Source organism: Budorcas taxicolor, chromosome 21 (assembly GCF_023091745.1).
Source record: "Budorcas taxicolor isolate Tak-1 chromosome 21, Takin1.1, whole genome shotgun sequence".
NCBI classification, from domain to species: Eukaryota; Metazoa; Chordata; class Mammalia; order Artiodactyla; family Bovidae; genus Budorcas; species Budorcas taxicolor.
In genome coordinates, this window is record NC_068930.1 from 68,231,200 (window position 1) to 68,248,663 (window position 17,464).

Here is a 17,464-nt window from a genome sequence, read left to right on the forward strand (position 1 = left end):
CCTGTGGACTGTAGCCCTCCAGGCTCCTCTGTCCATGGGATTCTCCAGGCAAGAACACTGGAGTGGGTTGCCCTTTTCTCCTCCAGGCGATCTCCTCCACCTAGGGATTGAACCCGCATCTCCCAGGTCTCCTGCATCGCAGATGGATTCTTTACCGCCGAGCGCCCTGGGAAGCCACTGGAGGGCACTGCTGCTGCTGCTGCTAAGTCGCTCCAGTCGTGTCTGACTCTGTGTGACCCCATAGACGGCCTCCCACCAGGCTCCCCCGTCCCTGGGACTCTCCAGGCAACAACACTGGAGTGGGTTGCCATTTCCTTCTCCAATGCATGAAAGTGAAAAGTGAAAGCAAAGTCTCTCACAGACGTTGCTAAATCCAAATCCCATCACAGGTGACGGATCTGAGCAGCTCCCCTGCCTCCTGGCCTCTTGCATGTCAAACGGGGTCCAGAAGACACTCAGAAGCTGAGTGACCCCCAGGCAAGGTCACAGTCGCTGACCCACGACCCTTACCACCATCCAGGCCTGGCCCTCATTGCCTCCCATGATTCGCCCTTCAGTCCTGGGCAGGCACCGTCAGTGTCCTCCTTTTATATTTGGGAAACAGAAGCACAGAGAGGTTAAGCCCAGGGCCACCCAGTCAGTAAGTGGCGCTTTAGGGATTTGAACCAGGCCCTCTGGTTCTAAATTCCTGGGGTTGCCCTCTAGCCAGGCTGAGGGCTATTGTCCATTGTCTCACAATGGACACAGGTTAAGCCTCAGGTACAGAGGTGAATTCTTAGCCTCTCCTCCTGCCCACGTCGCTAGACAGACCATCCATCTGATGATGGAAAGAGGGGGTGTCCTCCCTGGCTGAGAAAGAGGCTGGACTGGGTCTAAGGTTCTGCTAAGGAACCAGTTTAAGGCCTCCAGAGACCATGTCACCCATGACAGAGGGGACAGGGAAGTGATGACCAACCGCAGACATCAAACAAGGGAAGAAGGGATGGTCCAGAGCCTGGCAACAGAGCGGCATGTCACAGAGGATGCTGGCGAGCAGACACACTATGAGGCCAGGACCTCCAGAGGGCTTGGGTGAGGGAAGCACCGAACAGAACAAGCCCCGCCGCCAGGGAGGCAGGTAACAGGAAGGAGGCGTCAGCCATGGGCTTGGACAGCAGAGGCCCCTTTCTCAGTCCCAAGGCCTGGATGTTTCAAAACTCAAAGTACAAAATGGAGCAAGCCGTTCATCAGGCATCAAGCCCAGCTGAATGGGCGCAGTCTGCCAGACCCTGAAAAAATCCCAGGCTCCCAAGACCAGGAAAAGGAGGGAAGGGCAGACACTTGCCCAGGGCGCCCCAGGTTCCAGCCAGGGCTGCAGTGGGCACCTCGTCATCCCTGGGTTACAGGAGAAGAAACCGAGGCACCGGGACATAAGACACCCCGCTTAAAGCCACACACAGAGAGGCCAAGAGCTGGAGCAGGCATCATTTGAACCCAGATTCCTCCAGGGCCCAAACCCACTTTTTCTCAAACCATCAGGCCGACAGCCCTATGGCGGCAGGTTGAACTGTGTCTCAATCAGATTTATACGTGGCCCTGTTGACCCCACGCCCCCCAGAATTATGAGACAATACATTCAGTGCATTTCAGTTGCTTAAGCCCCTTTTCCACCCTCCTACCCCCACCAAGTATATGGCTCTTTCCTTGCGCAGCCCCAGCAAACCAACTCAATCACCCATCCCGGGAAATCCTCCTCCACCCAGGCCTCAGTTTCCCCATCCCAGCTCGGTGTAAATCCAGAGGTCACTTTCAACCTGAGTGTTCAGCGACTTCTTGCGGCATAGCAGGACAGAACATGCGGGCCCTGGGGCCAGGAGGCACGGGCACCTGGAGCCTGTCCCAGCCGCCAGCCTGGACCACTGCCTCTGCGCCCCCGGAGGGCTGCCCGCTCCTGCCCAACAAGCTTCTTGCTCTTTTGTGAAGCTGGCTTCTGAACGCACGTAGAGCCTTGACTGCTGATCAGCCCCGCAGGGAAGTGAACGGAGGGAACCACGGCGGCGTCAATGACAGCCGCCCCCAGCCCAGCCCTGCCAGGCACGGAATCCACGGGCAGAATCATACCACGGACCCAGCTCCAGATGAATCATCGCAGGGGGAGCAGCTGCGCTGATGAAATTTTAAAGCCAACACGAGAAAGAAAATACGAACTGCAATACACTAATTTAGCCTGTGGACACTCCGGTGCATTTTTAATTAAAGCTATTCTGGAGCTAAATAGAGGCAATGGGGGGGAGGGGGAGGGGGATGGGTGGGCAGTGGGAAAGGGAACCCACGGAGGCCCTCTGCCCCTTCCCCCAAACCCCAAAGCCACATTATCTGAAGATAGTTAAAAGAATAATGTTGCTCTCTGCTGATTTTCACCAAAAGGCAGATTTTTCCGCTTTGCACAGGGCTGGAGGTTCCTGGGCAATTTTTATTTCACTGAGAAGACTTAGGTGCCAGAATCATAAAATCTCACAAGCCAGAGCCCATGAGGCTGTGTCCAGATTCCCACCCGTGGCAGCAGTCTCCTTCCTAAACCTGGTCATCCATCCTCCCATGCTCCCACCCATCCACCCGTGATTATCTCCAAAGATGATACACTTACTACCTTATGAAGCTGCTCTTCCTGGGTTAAGCAAATCTTCCTCACTCTGGGCAAGAACCAATCTCCCCTCTGACCCAGAAGACTAGGTGGGATACAGTCAGGGCTCCCCAGATGCATCCACCAAGTCCAGCTGGGCACTGAGGATGTGACCGCTGAGGTCCTGCAGCCCAGTACGTGAGGAGCTGACACTCCAGCACAGGTGCGGGCCGAACTCCCCAAGGGAGGATCCCAAAACCCCTTCAGCAAGAGCAGCCTGCGGTGCGAGGAGAGCTTGGAGCAAGTGCTCACTGGCTAGTCTCTGAGTTCCCAGCACTTCTCCTGCACTAGCAAGAAGCTGAGCAAAAGAATGCTCTTATTCCCTAAAGCCCAACCTGATTGCCTGCAGCCAGCAAGCCTGCGCCCAGGTGAGAGGCCACTCCCCCACCTGAGGGATGGAAGTCTGTGCCCGGAGAGCCTGGCCCGAGCGTGGGCACAAGCTGGGGACAGAACCCCACTGCTGCTGCCTCCAGGGCAAGGCCCCCAGGGAGCAGGTCAGAGCAGCCTTGGGGAGGGGAGGGCCCAGACAGAGACACCCCCTGCCCAGGTGGTGGCCATACCCCGATGCTTCAGACACAGGGCCCCTGTCAACCTCCACCTCTGCCCATGTGGGCGGGGGGCAAGTGGACACAGCCATGGCGGGGTGTTCCTTGTGAGATCAAGGGGTGCCCACAGGGAGGAGGAAGAGGAAGGGCTGCCACCCTGGGGACTGAGCGTGTGAAGGTTTTGAACAAGTCAAAGACCCCAGTGGCTCAGTGGTAAAGAATCCGCCTATGATGCAGCAGATGCAGGTTGGATCCCTGGTCGGGAAGATCCCCTGGAGGAGGAAATGGTAACCCACTCCAGTATTCTTGTCTGGGGAAGCCCATGGACAGAGGAGCCTGGCGGGCTGCAGTCCCTGGGGTCACGAAACAGTCAGACACGACTGAGCGACTAAATGGCAAGCGACAAGGCCAAGTCGACCACGTGCAAGTGGGTGCATGTTCTCGACGGGACAGCGCGGCCTAGGAGAGCAGGGGCCACAGGGGCACATCCACCCTGGTCCTTGGAAACAGGACCACAAGCCACGGCCGGGCTGGACCGTGGAACAACACTCAAATGGCATCTGGAATTTGGGGTCCACGCTCTCAACCTGCTTCTCCCCAGAAACAGTGCCATTCTCCCCTACTTGCTGGACAGCAACCAGCTCCAGAGCCAAGGCCCCTAAGTCCTGATGCTACGCCCCCATCACCTCTGCCTACAGTCCCCACAACCCCCCACCACACACCCTCCTTCGCAACCAGGACCAGCCCCCAGGGAGTGTTTGGGTGTAGGGAGCCCCAGCTCACCGCCAGGCGAGCCCCCAACCTCCCTGCCCTCACCAGGCCTGAGGAGCCTGCACACGTGGGGCCGAGCAGTCGACACCCGACACCCGAAAACGGGCCTTGCAATCCGATGCCCGGCTGCACACCTGACACGGCGGCCATGGAGAAGCGAGGCCAGAGTGCGTGGACCACGTACTCCGCAGAGTCCTATGGACCTAAGGGAACCTTCCAGCCGCCCATGCAAGGGCGAGAGGTGGGATGGCAGCCGTGGGGCTGCCCTCGGGGCTGTGAGCATCCCAGCAGCTGCCCAGTGGGCAGTGGCACTGGTCACCTAGCAACCGGGCACAGCCGCTGAGCCCTCCCTGGGGTCGGTTCCCAGAAACACGCTCTGGGATCCAGGCCAGCCACAGCAAGCGTGGCTGGGGAGATGCGGGTGCTAAGATGGAGTCAGGGCTGAGGACAAGCGGGAGAGAGGTTGGAGGGTTCACCCAGCCAGCCCACCCCCCCATCCAGGTGCCCCGATTGACCAAGCTGACCACAGGCTCCCCGCAGCGGGGAGGGCCCCTCATCCTCATCCAGGCAGTCAGGCCCCCTCCATGCTCCAGCCGCCCGCAGCCACCTGGCTCCGTCTCCTCCCGCACCAACCTCATCACCCATCTCTGACCTGTTGTCCCCGTGCTGGGGACGGGCCGGGGTCAGGCCTGGCCTCAGCTCTCAGGCCAGGCAGGAGGGCGGAGGGCAGACCCCAGCCCATAAAGAAACCAGCACAGCAGGACCAGGGAAGGTCCCCTACGAGTCTGAGAAAGGGCGAGCCTGTCTGCCTCTTGGGCCTTGATGCACCCGGCAGAGGGGCAAAGCAGCCCACTTCCTCAGCAAGCGTGGGCTCCACAGCATCTCCAGGCCCCCGAGGAGCTCGCAGGACACCGAGGGTACAGACGGGACGGCCGGGATGGAAGGACGCCTAGAGGCTGTGGGTCCCCGAGCAGGTGTCCCTGGAGGTGACTGAGCGGGAGTGGAGGGCAGATGGAATGTTGGGGGCACGAAGCGGGAAGGGACCGGAGGCCACCTGAGGCTGGGGGTGGTGCCTGGAGCGGTGGGTGGTGGCAGGGCACCGTGGTCCTCGGGGTGCAGCCAGCCTACCTGCGCCAGGAGCTTGTCACCCTCCAGCAGCTTCACCTTGGTCTCCAGTTGCCTCATGTAGGTGGACGAGGGATCTGAAAGACACAAGAGCCGCGTCAGCCATTGGCAGACTGTCTCCAGCAGGAGGGTCCTCCCCTGCGTGCCCCCCGGGTGGGCCCTGGGGCCTGATTTCCCCCATCCACCTGCAGAACCAGGGTGAAGGGTTCTCTCACCAGCTGGTCCTGGGCTGACGCCTTCAGCCTCCGCAGGGCTTCAGGTCCAAAAGGAGGTCCCTAATGGCCCCCTCACCCCGGAGCAGCCCACCCCAGGGCCCGCGGCACAGGGAGGCCCTTCCCCACGCAGTGGGGGCTTCTGGGCTTCCCCTACTCCGTCCCATCTTAACTTCTACAAACGACTGTAGGCGTAACCCAGCACCTTTCCTGAGGTCAGGGGCCAGGCCAGAGACACCCCAACCACACGCCCCCAGTTTCTGAACGCAGCAGGGGGGTGAAACCCACCCTCCCTCGACTCACTGAGCCTGCTGCATCAGAAGCAGGAGAAAGCCCACCACCCCAGCTACCCACAGCCCTGGTCCTCCCTCCCCACGGGGCTGGAAATGGGCTCAGAAGAGAAAAGTCCCTCCAGGCCAGGACAAGGGAGCTGGCTTGGATGGAGGCCAGGAGAGGGGCCAGGCAGAAGGAGGCAGGATGCGGGGCAGGGGAGATCACAGCAGGGGCAGAGGGAGGAGGCTGGGCGACGCCTCAGTGACAGTGCGGCCACCTCCCCAGGTCTGCGGGCACCTGGGAGGGGCCTGCCGCGCACCTCTGAAGTCCCACGGGCTCCTGGCTCAGGAGCCAGCCAGGACCCTGCCCACCCCTGGGCCAGCCTGCTGCTCCTGCCTTGCCCCGCCCCCGCAGCCCATGACAGGACTCAGGGTCTTCTTGGCTCACACTGTGACCCTTCATCTCAGAAGGCACCAGACCTTCAACGCAAGCCAGCTCCCTAAGCCACCCACAACACCGCCCCCCACGGGGCTTTCCACCTTCTCGGGGGAGGGGCGGGAGACAAAGGGGGCTTGGCTGCTGCCAGAGGACGAGCTGGGACCGTCATGCCACCAAGGCAGCAGAGTCAGCACCACCCCAGAGGAGCCCCAGCCCTGCGGGGCCCCGTGTGCGACATGGACATCACGCCCCTTCCCCATGGAGCCTGTGGGCCGATGAGGAGCCCACTGGTGCCCTGTGAGGACGGGGCAGTGGGTGCCCCCTCCCCAGGGGCCATGACCCCTCCCCTGCACTGGAGCTCGGCCCAGGCTCCATGTGAGGACGGGGCAGAGGGTGACCACCCCCCTGCACTGGAGCTCGGCCCCGGCTCCACCAGCCTCTGCTCATCAGCAGCTCTGCCCTCTGAGATGCCCGGGAGACACTTCCCCCTGCAGGTGCCCGGCTGCCCCTTGACCTGCCTGCTGGGGCTCACTCTGTGCCCCGAGCGCCTCAGAAGGACCTGGGGAGGCTTGTGTGCCCAGGAGACTGCGGCCCAGCCCTGGGCAGGAATGGTGGCGGCCCACCCCACCCCGGTTACACAGCCAACTCCTCCCCTTGCTGTCCGCCAGTCACCTCTCAGGAATGTGGAGGCTTCTAGAGAGGAAGAAGGCCACTCGCCTGCCAGCCTCCCACCCCCAGCCCTACAGGGGACCCCGGCAGCCACAGGGTAGCTCTGTTTCCGAGAGGTCAAGGGGCTTCTTCATACACACGCGGGGCAGTGGCGGAGCAGGGCTGGACCTGGGGGGTGACTCCAAAGGCCGCCCACTAGGACACGGCACCCAGGTCAGGGCTGGGTAGATCTTCCCTGCCTGGGCAGGGGGCCCTCGGCGGTCACTGCAGTCCATGCCCTGTGCCATCCCCCACCCATCTGCCCAAACTGCCCAGCAGCTCCCATATCCCGTCCACACCCACCCACACGCACCCACAGCTGTCCACACCTATCCACACAAACAGGCCTGACGGGAAGGGCCTTAGTGTTTGTGGTTTTCTGGGTCCTCTGAGCACCAAGACGGAGGTGGGGTGCAGCCTGGGCTCCCCAACACTTTGTATCCTTCACGGACTGCTGGCAGCAGGGTTCCCTGGAACACCACCTGGGAAAAAGACCCTCCCAGCTCCATGCAGATGGTGTTACAGTGGCCAAAACTGAAACTACTTGTACAACAACAGCAGACAGTTCACACCTTCATCATCATTCAAATGACGTTTGGGAGAGCGTCTCTCCTCAACAATACAGGAAAAAAACAAAAAACACTTCAACGCCAGTGAAAAGAACTGGACGCAAAAGCACATATATAATTGCTGTTGTGTTTAAAAATATCTGTGTATTGAAATAAATCCAGGAAGGAGGCACACAGAAATACTGATTGCAGTGTTGCTCACGAGGGGACGGGTGATCTTTTATTTATTCACACCACTGCCTGTTAGTTTTCCAATAATCTGCTTTTAGAATAGGGAGAGATCTTTCTTTATAAAAAAGCAGGAGGGATTAAATGATTCCCCTCCACATCACAAAGCCCCCTGTTGATGTCAAGGGGGGCCCAGATCATGGCCTGGAAAGTGGACCCCATCACCCACCCTCTGCCCACATCCCCCAGTTCTGGCTTGGGGGCCTTTCCTGAGCCCCAGGCCCAGCCCTGAGCCTGCCCAACCCTGCTCGGTTTAACAGCCATGAGGCTGCCTCCTCAAAGTCCCGGATAAACCTGCCCTGCCCCGTGGGACCCCTCCCCACTGTCTCTACCCTCAACTCCCCAAACCAGCCTGTGCATGCTGCCTGGGGCCAGGGAGCCGGACATCTGGTCACCCAGGGGTCAGAGCAGGTGCCCTGCAGTGGGGAAGAATGAGAGCCAGGTGGATCCTCAAGTAGGGGGAGGGGTGGGAGGAGGGGACGGCAGAAAGGGCCTGGCTCCCTCATCCTCCCCAGCAGCCGTGGGCAACTGGGATCCCATGGGGCGCCTCCATGCCCCAGCCTCTAGGAGACAAGCGTGTAATTAAATTAATCCCAGGGTTTGCAGTAATGAGTGGAACCAGCAGGGAGGGAAGCATCATTTCCTGGCCTGATGGCTGGGTGGAGGGGAGTTGGGGTAGGAGCGGGTGTAAGGGGGGCGGTTGATTGCAGAAGGGATCCCCGAGCTGGGCTGGCCAAGGTATCCATCCCCTCAGACTTCCCCTGACCCGTGCAGGACCCACTGGTCCAATTCTGGGGGACTCATGATCCACCTTCCATCCGGGGAGACAGGGAACGCCCCCACAATGGTCTCACTCCCAGGAGCCTGAGCACCAGGCCTCCCTACACCCCTCCTCAAGGATCCTTGTTTCCGGGGTGTGGCCCATGGGGCGGGGGGGGGGTCACGGAGCTGCAGGTCTCCAAGCCCCTGCTGGCCTTGACCGTCAGGCCACCCTGTCCTCCTGGAAGCCGCCAGGTCAAATCTCCCCTCCTGGCCCAGCTCCCCCGCCTAGCTAGGCAATGTCACTCCAGCCTCAGCATCAGTCCAAACTGCAAGAATTTGGGGGCCAGAGGCCATGTCCAATCACCCCTGTCACCCCCTCCCCACCTAGCTCATAGAGTTTAACAGGCTATGGGGCCGCCTCCTCTAAGTCCTTGATAATCCTTACTGCTGGGTGCCCAGAAGGTCCTGGGAGACCTAAGGACCTAAGGAGAATTCATCCTTCCGGGTGGGTCGAACTGGTTTCCCCAGAGGAGTCGACCTTCTCAATCCTGTGAGCTCCCCCCAGCAGCAGCGACAATGTCAGTCAGAAGCACCCAGCCTGTGACCGTGACATGGCACCCCCAGGCCACCCAGGGCAGAACAAGGCCAGTGGCCAAGGGCCAGTGCTCCCCGAACCTCAGCCCGCAGCACTCACGCTGTCTCACCACGAACTTACGTCTTAGTTTAGATGAGACACGGATGCGTGGGCAAGCGGTTAGGCGGGAGGCGGGCCTGGGAAGCCCAGGTGGGAGGCGTGGGGAGGTGAGGGGAGACCAGAAGGAGCCGAGGACAGGGGGTGTCAACCCTCTGGGGAGCTCTGGGGGCCTCAGAGTCACTCGCTGACCCAGGGGCTTGCTGACGGAAGCTGCTCCCGGCAGACGAAGGGTGTGCGTGCCCCAGGACTGCCCACCCGGACGGGGGACGGGACAAGCCCCCATGCAGAGCTGCAGGTGCTGGCAGGCGAAGCGGGCGGTGGGCTAGGCAGCGTTAAGTGCCAGGGGGACCTGGGAGGCGCCAACAGTGCCCGCCATGGTCAGGAGAAAGTATAATTCTCCTTCTCTGCACGGGAGGAAGGGGATGGAGGCCGGGGGGCAGGCGCCGTGATACTCAGCAACACGGGTGACTCTGCAGCTGCCGCCTCTCCCAGGGTCCCCACCGGCCCTGATCCCTGCCAGCCCCCTCTCCCTGAGCAGGTGCCCCATCAGGGGCTGGGGACAGGCAGGCTTTGTGGCTGGTCACTAGCAGGAGATGCAGCCATGCCATGCCTTGGGGCCCTCCGTGGGGGCTCACGCCCAGACGCCCTGCCCGGAGACAGCTGACGTTTCCACGTCTGATTCAATCCCTTTCTCCTCCCGCTTCATTAAGAAGGGGTCGCTTGCGGCATCAGGGCTTGGGGCTCCATCGGGCCTGAAAGGTCTCATTAAGCCGAGGCCCCCTCACTGCTCCAGGTTCCCTCCCCACTCTGCCCCAGGGAATAAGAGCAGCTCCTAAAAGCATCTCTGCCTTCCCGGGAGCCATTCTGGGCTTCTCTCCTTTCTCCCCCATCTCAGGACTCACCTCCAAGGGGGCAAGTGAGCACTACCCACACCTGCAGCCACGGAAATCGGAACAAAGTGAGGCGGGCCCGGAAGACGCCCCCGCTCTGAGCCACGAGGCTCAGTCTCCACATGCATCTCCCACCTGCCCAGGTGGTGGAGCTGTCGCCTCTGACAGGTGACCCCATGGGAGGTATCCCCCGCCCCCAAGGCAAGAAACAAGGCCACAGCGACACACCGAGCCACACAGTCAAGGGCCACCAGGAGCACCACCCCCGGGGGCTCCGACCAGCTGCAGGAGCAGGGGCTACGCTCTGAATGCTTGTGTCTGCCCCCACTGCAAAATCCACATGCTGAAGCCTAATGCCCAGCGAGACGGTGCTAGGAAGCAGGGCCTTCGGGAGGTGATTAGGTCATGAGGGTGGAGCCCCCATGAGTGCAATTGGTGTCCTAATAAAAAAGACCCCAGAGAGCTCCTGTGCCCCCTGCCTTGTGACAACACAGCAGGAGAAGGCCACCTGTGAACCAGGAAGCAGCCCTCCCCAGACACTGAATCTGCTGGCACTTTGACCTTGGGCTCCCAGCCTCCAGACAGAGAAACTCCTGTTGGTTATAAGCCACGCAGAGAAGCTGGAGCAGACTAAGAGACACAGAGCAAGGCGCACTTGCCTGCAGAGCGGGCTTGGCAGGCCCTCGGATGACATTCCCGCTGCGTTCACCTCTAACGAAAGAGCCGTGCAGGTCCACCCCCCACCCCTCTAAACCACCCCCCCACCACCACCACAAGGACACTAATCCAGCTGAGCCCGGGACTGTCCTGGGTCCTGAAAGGACTTAAAGGGCGTTCCAATCCCAGACCCACCTACTCCCGACCCTGGGCAATCCCAAAGGTCACCAGAGCACTGCGTTCTCACAGAGCAGACGGTCCCCAAATCCAGGACCAGAAAGGCGAGTCACTAACTTCATGACAGTCCAGGCTGCCAGCGGGGAGTGAGCTCCCCACTGTGAACGGGAAGCAAGCAGAGGCTGAAGGCTGGACAGAAGCGGCGGTAACACTGAGGTTTCCCCATGAAGCTGGGAGGAGGGCATGGGGAGCACTCACTCTGCTCCCTTCTAGTCCCCCCCCAGAGACCCCGCCAGGTGGGCAGCAGAAAGCCCAACCTACAGAGAAGGAATAAAACACTCAGCGAAGGTCACAGGGCCAGGTACTGGCAGAACCGGCAGTCAGCATGCTTGTCCCAGCACATGGTCCCCTTCTGCGAGGGGCTCCCAGCCTAAGGAAGGAGCTGCAGGAATAACCAAGTCTGCTGAAGGGCAAAGGGTAGAGTGCCCTGGGATGACAGGGCACAGAGAGAGCAAGGATGCGCTGACAAGGAGAAGTCAGGGATTCCTGCCTGAAGGAGGCAGCATCTGAGCTGAGCACTGAAGAACAAGCAGGACGCTGACCCGCAGGCAAGTGGGGCAGGGATGGGAGGCAAGTCCCAGCTGAGGGTGCAGGGCGAGCAAAGGCAGGGAGGTGGGTCAGGCAGGTTCGGGAGCACCTGGGCCGGTGCCCACTGGCATCTGTCTGCTGGCACCCATCATTGCCCCAGGAGGTACGGGCTGAATGTGAGACAGGCATTATTTATGGATGAAGGCGAGAGGGCTGCGGCAGGCATATCAGAGGAACATCAGGTTCCTGTGAGGACACCGCTTCGCAGGGGCAGCGCTGAGCAGGGCAGGTTGCCTCGGCACCTCCCTCCTCCCGTCAGGCCGGCCCATCTGAGTTGCCCACAGTGGGTCCACAGGGCGTGCGGGCCAAGGCAGCCGACTTCCAGAGCCTCAGGCGTGAGAAAGACTTCTCCCGTCCACACAGAACAAACGAGAACGCAAATTTTACTGAGCACCGACTGTATGCCTGGAGTAGGGAAGTGGAAACCCACTGCAGTATTCTTGCCTAGGAAGTCCCAAGGACAGGGGAGCCTGGTGGGCTACAGTCCACAAGGTCGCAAAGAGTCGGACAGGACGGAGCATGCACACTACTGTCCGTCAGCAGGCGCTGAGAAAAGCCCAATCCTTCCGGCACCCCCGTGACCCTCGCACACCGTCCCTGTTTACTGCAGAGGGACTGAGACTCAGAGAGGCGAGGCAGCAAGTCCAGAGTCACAGGGCAAAAACACAGCAGGATTAGGATGTGAACCTGGCTTTGTCTAGAGCCAAGGCTCTTTCCGCCCTTCCTCAAAGGCCCCCCGGCAGCCCTGGGGCCACACGATCACCCTGGGCCCCTCAGAACATCACGGCCATGAGGACTGGCGCTGCTCAATCACAGCCCTGACCTGGTCAGGGGAACAGCGATTCTCACCCACTCCCCAGATGGAGAAACCAAGATTCGGAGGGTGCCAGGAATCGGTCCCATCACAGAGCTCATGAAAGCAGGGCCACAAGTTGAGATGTGCGTGTGTGAGTGTGTGTGAGTGTGAGTGTGTGTCCATCCCCAAACCTGGTGCTCTTCCAGGCCACCCATCAAGGCACACAGGGCAAGGCCTGGGAAGGTCCACGGCTCCCCTCACCTCCCCTCCCCTCCCTCTCCCTGAGCACACATTCTCACCGTGGGGCAGCTCTGAAAACTCTCCGCCTCCAAGGCAGGGCCCAGGCCCCAGGGAGCTCTGCCCTGGACGGCGTGCTCCTGGCCCTCTCTCCCCTTGAGCTCCCCTCCTCCAAGGGTACCTGCCAGCCCCCAGGCTCTGGACCTCACGGGGTCACAAGGCTCTGAAAGGCTGGCACCCAGCCCCTCCCCGGCTCCCCCATCCATGCCCTGAGACAGTGGGCCCTGGAAACCTCAGATCCCACCTCTCCAGCTCAAACGAGACAGCCGTGCCCCACCTTCCTCATCTGGATCCTGCAGAGGCAAGAAAATCAATGGGCACAGAGAGAAATGAATACTTCACTGATGAAAACTGAGAGCTCCCCATGCCAGCCGCTCACCCTGTCCCGACGAGGCACATGGCTGCCCCTGGTGCCCCCTGCCCCTCCATGTGCCACACGCACGGCTCTGGGGACCCACAGGTTGGTGCTCTGCCCTCCTGGGGCTGCCCAGCGTTTAATTCAACCCACGCTGAAATCTGGAGGGACCAGCCCAGCACACTTAGAACCTGCCCTGGTCTGGATCCACCTGCAGCTGTGGGTGTTCTCAAGCCGAAAACTCAAACTCATTCTCCCCATCTACTGCTTAGGAAGCCTGACAAGCCAGACTGAAACCAGAGGAAAAGAGGGAAAAAGAGACTTCTTTCCCCACACCTTCAGTTTCCCCTGATGGCTCAGAGGGTAAAGCGTCTACAATGTGGGAGACCCGGGTTCAATCCCGGGGTTGGGAAGATCCCCTGGAGAAGGAAATGGCAACCTACTCCAGTACTATTGCCTGGAGAATCTCATGGATGGAGGACCCTGGTAAGCCACACCCCACGGGGTCGCAAAGAGTCGCACACGACTGAGCGACTTCACTTCAGTTTGCAGGCCCAGAAATTAACCTGTGTGCTCAGGCGCCAGTGCAGCTGTCGGCCCTGTTAATGTCTCCTCCCCAACCAACCCCGATTTTACTCTGAATGATTCAGAATCAGTGACAGAGGCTGAATAGACCACCGAGAGGCCCCACAGAAGGGGGAACACACAGAGGCCGGGTCACACTTGGCCTGTGTCTCAGCCACGGCACCAGGCTCCCCTCCCTGGGGACCTTTTAACATTTGATCTCTTCTCCCCTGAAACCCACTAAACTGGACTCCAGCGAAGGGGCCTGGATGTCCACATACAATTCAGACGTCCTCCAGGTGATTCTAACGTGCACATGGGCTGGGGACCCCTGATCTATGCTGAGCAATGACTGTTCAAATGGTCCCCTTCTTGGGCTCCTTCCCCGAGGGACTCCATGCCGCCTGGCCCTGACTATTCCTTGGGGCTAAACTCCTGCAAACACAGCTGTACTACAGGGACCCCGATGAGACCAGAACATGAGGATGTCTAAAAGTGGTGGGAGGAGGGGGAAATTCATGGACCCCAGAATGTATTAACCAAACCGTCTGGCAGCCACAGTGGAGACCTTGCAGGTTTGAGCAGGAAAGAGTTTGCTTTCCTGGCTAGATATCAGGTACGTCTCTACCAAGCAGGCTCCTTGGAAGAAAAGCTATGACCAACCTAGACAGCATATTAAAAAGCAGAGGAATTACTTTACCAACAAAGGTCTGTCTAGTCAAGGCTATGGCTTTTCCAGTGGTCATGTATAGATGTGAGAGTTGAACTATAAAAAAAGCAGGATGCTGAATAACTGATGCTTTTGAACTGTGGTGTTGGAGAAGACTCTTGAGAGTCCCTTGGATTGCAAGAAGATCAAACCAGTCAATCTTAAAGGAAATCAATCTTGAGTATTCATTGGAAGGACTGATGCTGAAGCTGAAGCTCCAATACTTTGGCCACCTGATACAAAGAACTGACTCCTTGGAAAAGACCCTGATGCTGGAAAGATTGAAGGAGAGAGGAGAAGAGGACGACAGAGGATGAGATGGTTGGATGGCATCATTGACATGATGGACGTGAGTTTGAGCAAGCTCCGGGAGTTGGTGATGGACAGGGGTGCTGCAGTCCATGGGGTCGCAAAGAGCTGGACACGACTGAGCGACTGAACTGAACTGAACCAAGCATGAAAAGCTGGTGGGGCTGGAATGGGGCCAACTGGCCAGCAGAGGTCACTGGAGGGAGGGGGCAGGACACCAGGGCACATTCCAGCCGTGGGCCAGGGCAGGAGATGTGGGGAGAGGCGTGGCAGGTGAAGCAGGGAAAATCTGGGTGTGGCTGGCTCCTCAGACCCAGGGATCCCCATTTCAGACACAGGGGAGCGCCTGGAGGTACAGCCAGAAGCTCTGATGTCTGACACCTCAGCAGTAACCCTGACCGGTGGGTGAGCTGCAGTGCTGGGCTCAAGGCCTTGGGAGCAAGAGAAAGGGGGGGCTCCAGGCAGCGAGCTCTGGAGGCAGAATCGCATCTGGACAGAGTCTTGCAGATTCTGTAAAAACATAAATGAGTCAGGCTCCCCTGGTGGCTCAGATGGTAAATAATCTGCCTGCCAATGCAGGGGACCTGGGTTTGATCCCTGGGTCCGGAAGATCCCCTGGAGGAGGGCATGACAACCCACTCCAGTATTCTTGCCTGGAGAATCCCATGGACCGAGGAGCCTGGTGAGCAACTATCCAGGGGGTCGCAAAGAGTCAGACACAACTTAACGACTAAACAAAAACAACAGCTTTGGAAAACCTCACAAACACCCACAGCAGAGGGCCTCCTTTGCTGCCACCCCCAATCCTTGGGAGCAACCCAGTGGCGGCAGGTCAGAGCTTACAGGGAAAGGAGGGCCCACCAGGATGGGGGGCTGACAGCAGAGGGAAGCCATCCTCCTGCGGGCAGTTCAGGGATAAGGGCGCGTCCCCTCTCTGCCCCCCACCACTCTGTGACCTTGAACAAGCCCCTTCCCCTGCCCAGGCCCAGAGAGATGTGGGTAGGAGGCCCAGGTGACCCAGAGGGCTGAGGGCAGGACCGAGAGGTGATTCAGAGCCCCTGCAGGGCGGCACCCCTGCAATTAGGCAGAGCAGCGAGGACCCGCCTGTTAAAATGACACAGACACGGCGTGGGGACAGCAAACCACCCTTCCCACTTGATAGGACACCCACAGCAGGTGGCTGGTGACCGAAGGACCATGGAGAAGCCTGACTTCTGCGTGTCTCCCCCGAGGCCCTAGGGAGGGCGCACCCTTCTAGCCGGTGAAGGACCAACTCCTTTTGTGGACAGCGTACGTCGCAAGAGGAACAAACCAGTGAAAGAGCCCAGCTCCAGCAGCACCCTCGAGCCTCCGTCTCCCCAAGCGACATGATAAAGATACCAGCCTGCACTTACAAACTGGACTTGGCAGACTGCTGTCCACCCAAAACTGCCCACTCTCAAGTCCTGGAATCTATGAATACGTGACCTTACACAGCCAAAGAGACTTTGCCGACGTGATTAAAGTCACAGCAGTCAAGAGCGGGGACTAGCCTGGATGATGCAGGGGAGCCCAATCTAGGCTCATGAGAGTGTGAAAAACAGAGAGCCATTCCTGGATGTGGTCAGAGGGACGTGTGAAGCGAGGAAGGGTCAGAAATGAGCACTACTGCTGGCCCTGAAGACAGGGATGGGCCATGAGCCAAGGAAAGCGGGTGGCATCCAGAAGTTGGAACAGGCAGAAGGTTTCCCTGTCAGGCCTGCTGACGCCTGGACTTTAGCACTGCTGACCCCCAGAGCTGTAAGATGACCCATCTGTGTGTACGCCACCCCAAGGCTGTCATGTCATCTGTGACGGCAGCCGTGGGAATAAAAGCTATGGCTGGGTGACTTCGGGTGACATGCCCAGCCACTCTAGTCTCAGCTTCATTTTAAAATGAGATGAGAGAGACCAGCCTTGGGAGGCTGCCACGAGGACTGAGCAAGCTGAGAAAGGTAGCAAGCGGCTCCGGAAGCCCCTGGCTCAGTGCCTGGTACACTTACTAGATGCTCAGTTAAAACCCAGCCCCATCCTCTCCACTGCCCACATCCCAGCGGCATGACCTTGATGCGAAGGAGTGGTGAGCAGAGGCTTCCACGCCGCCAGCCAAGGGGACCCTGCCTCTGAGCTGCACCGCCAGCACCAAGTCACCATGGAGACGGCAGCATCCGGCCAGACACCTCCCCTGCATGACTGCCCACCTGGGGCCTGGCCCACCCGAGCCCCCTGCATCTGCCTCGCTTCCACATTTGGCGAGGCTGATGCATCACCACCAGCTTGTAAAAGTGGGGTACAAAACCAATTTAGGACTGTCACACCCAGAGATTATTTGAAGCAACGGTGGTACTATTTGTTCATAAAACAAATGCCCCCTTCTCTATTTTAAGTTGAGATTCTTGTAGAGCGTGGAGTGTATGGACCACTGAGCTGGCTGTGATGGAGAAACAAACCGCGGCTGATTCCATAGACTGCGGGGAACACCTCCCCGCTGTAAACAGAGTCCCAGCACAGGTGAGGGTCCTACGTGCCTGGACCCCTGGGGCTGCACAGACCCCAGCGCCCAGCCCCGTGTTCACAGATGCATAGCAGGTGGCCTACAGGGAGCGGGGAAGGAATGAGCAAGCACGTGAGCCTGAGTCCAGGCTCAGCCCCCTACTTCCTAGCAAACTGCCCCCCACCCTAGTTCAATGCCCCAGGAAACAGGATTCAAGAGGCAGCCCAAGCCAAACCCAGGCAGAAAGGTGGGTCCAGGAAAGAAGAAAGGAACGTGGCGAGAGAAGAAATGACCCAAGCCGACACTCACCAGACCCCAGGCCCCCGTGGCAACAACAGCCAGGCTGAGCAAGGCCAGGGAGAATGTGCTTACAGGTCACCTGGAGGTCTGATTCGAAAGATGCAAGGATGGGGTCAAACCCCGAAGCTGGGGGTCCAAGCATGAGGTTCAGGGATAGGAAGGACGAAGCTCCTCCCGGGCAGAGAAGCCTGTACCCCAGACGGCCCCATGCTATGTGGATGGAGGGGTCTCCTGCGGCACCTGGGGGGACGGGCAGGAGCCAG

The 17,464-nt window shown here is 59.6% G+C and overlaps 1 protein-coding gene across 1 annotated transcript in view; it reads right to left on the reverse strand.

The window, feature by feature from the left end:
* Nucleotides 1-17,464, reverse strand: part of CCDC85C (coiled-coil domain containing 85C) — a 75,581-nt gene that overhangs the window by 11,087 nt on the left and 47,030 nt on the right. The window contains exon 2 of the mRNA XM_052659973.1: nucleotides 5,107-5,180. Within this exon, the coding sequence (XP_052515933.1) occupies nucleotides 5,107-5,180 (74 nt within the window). The remainder of the gene's footprint in view (nucleotides 1-5,106; nucleotides 5,181-17,464) is intronic.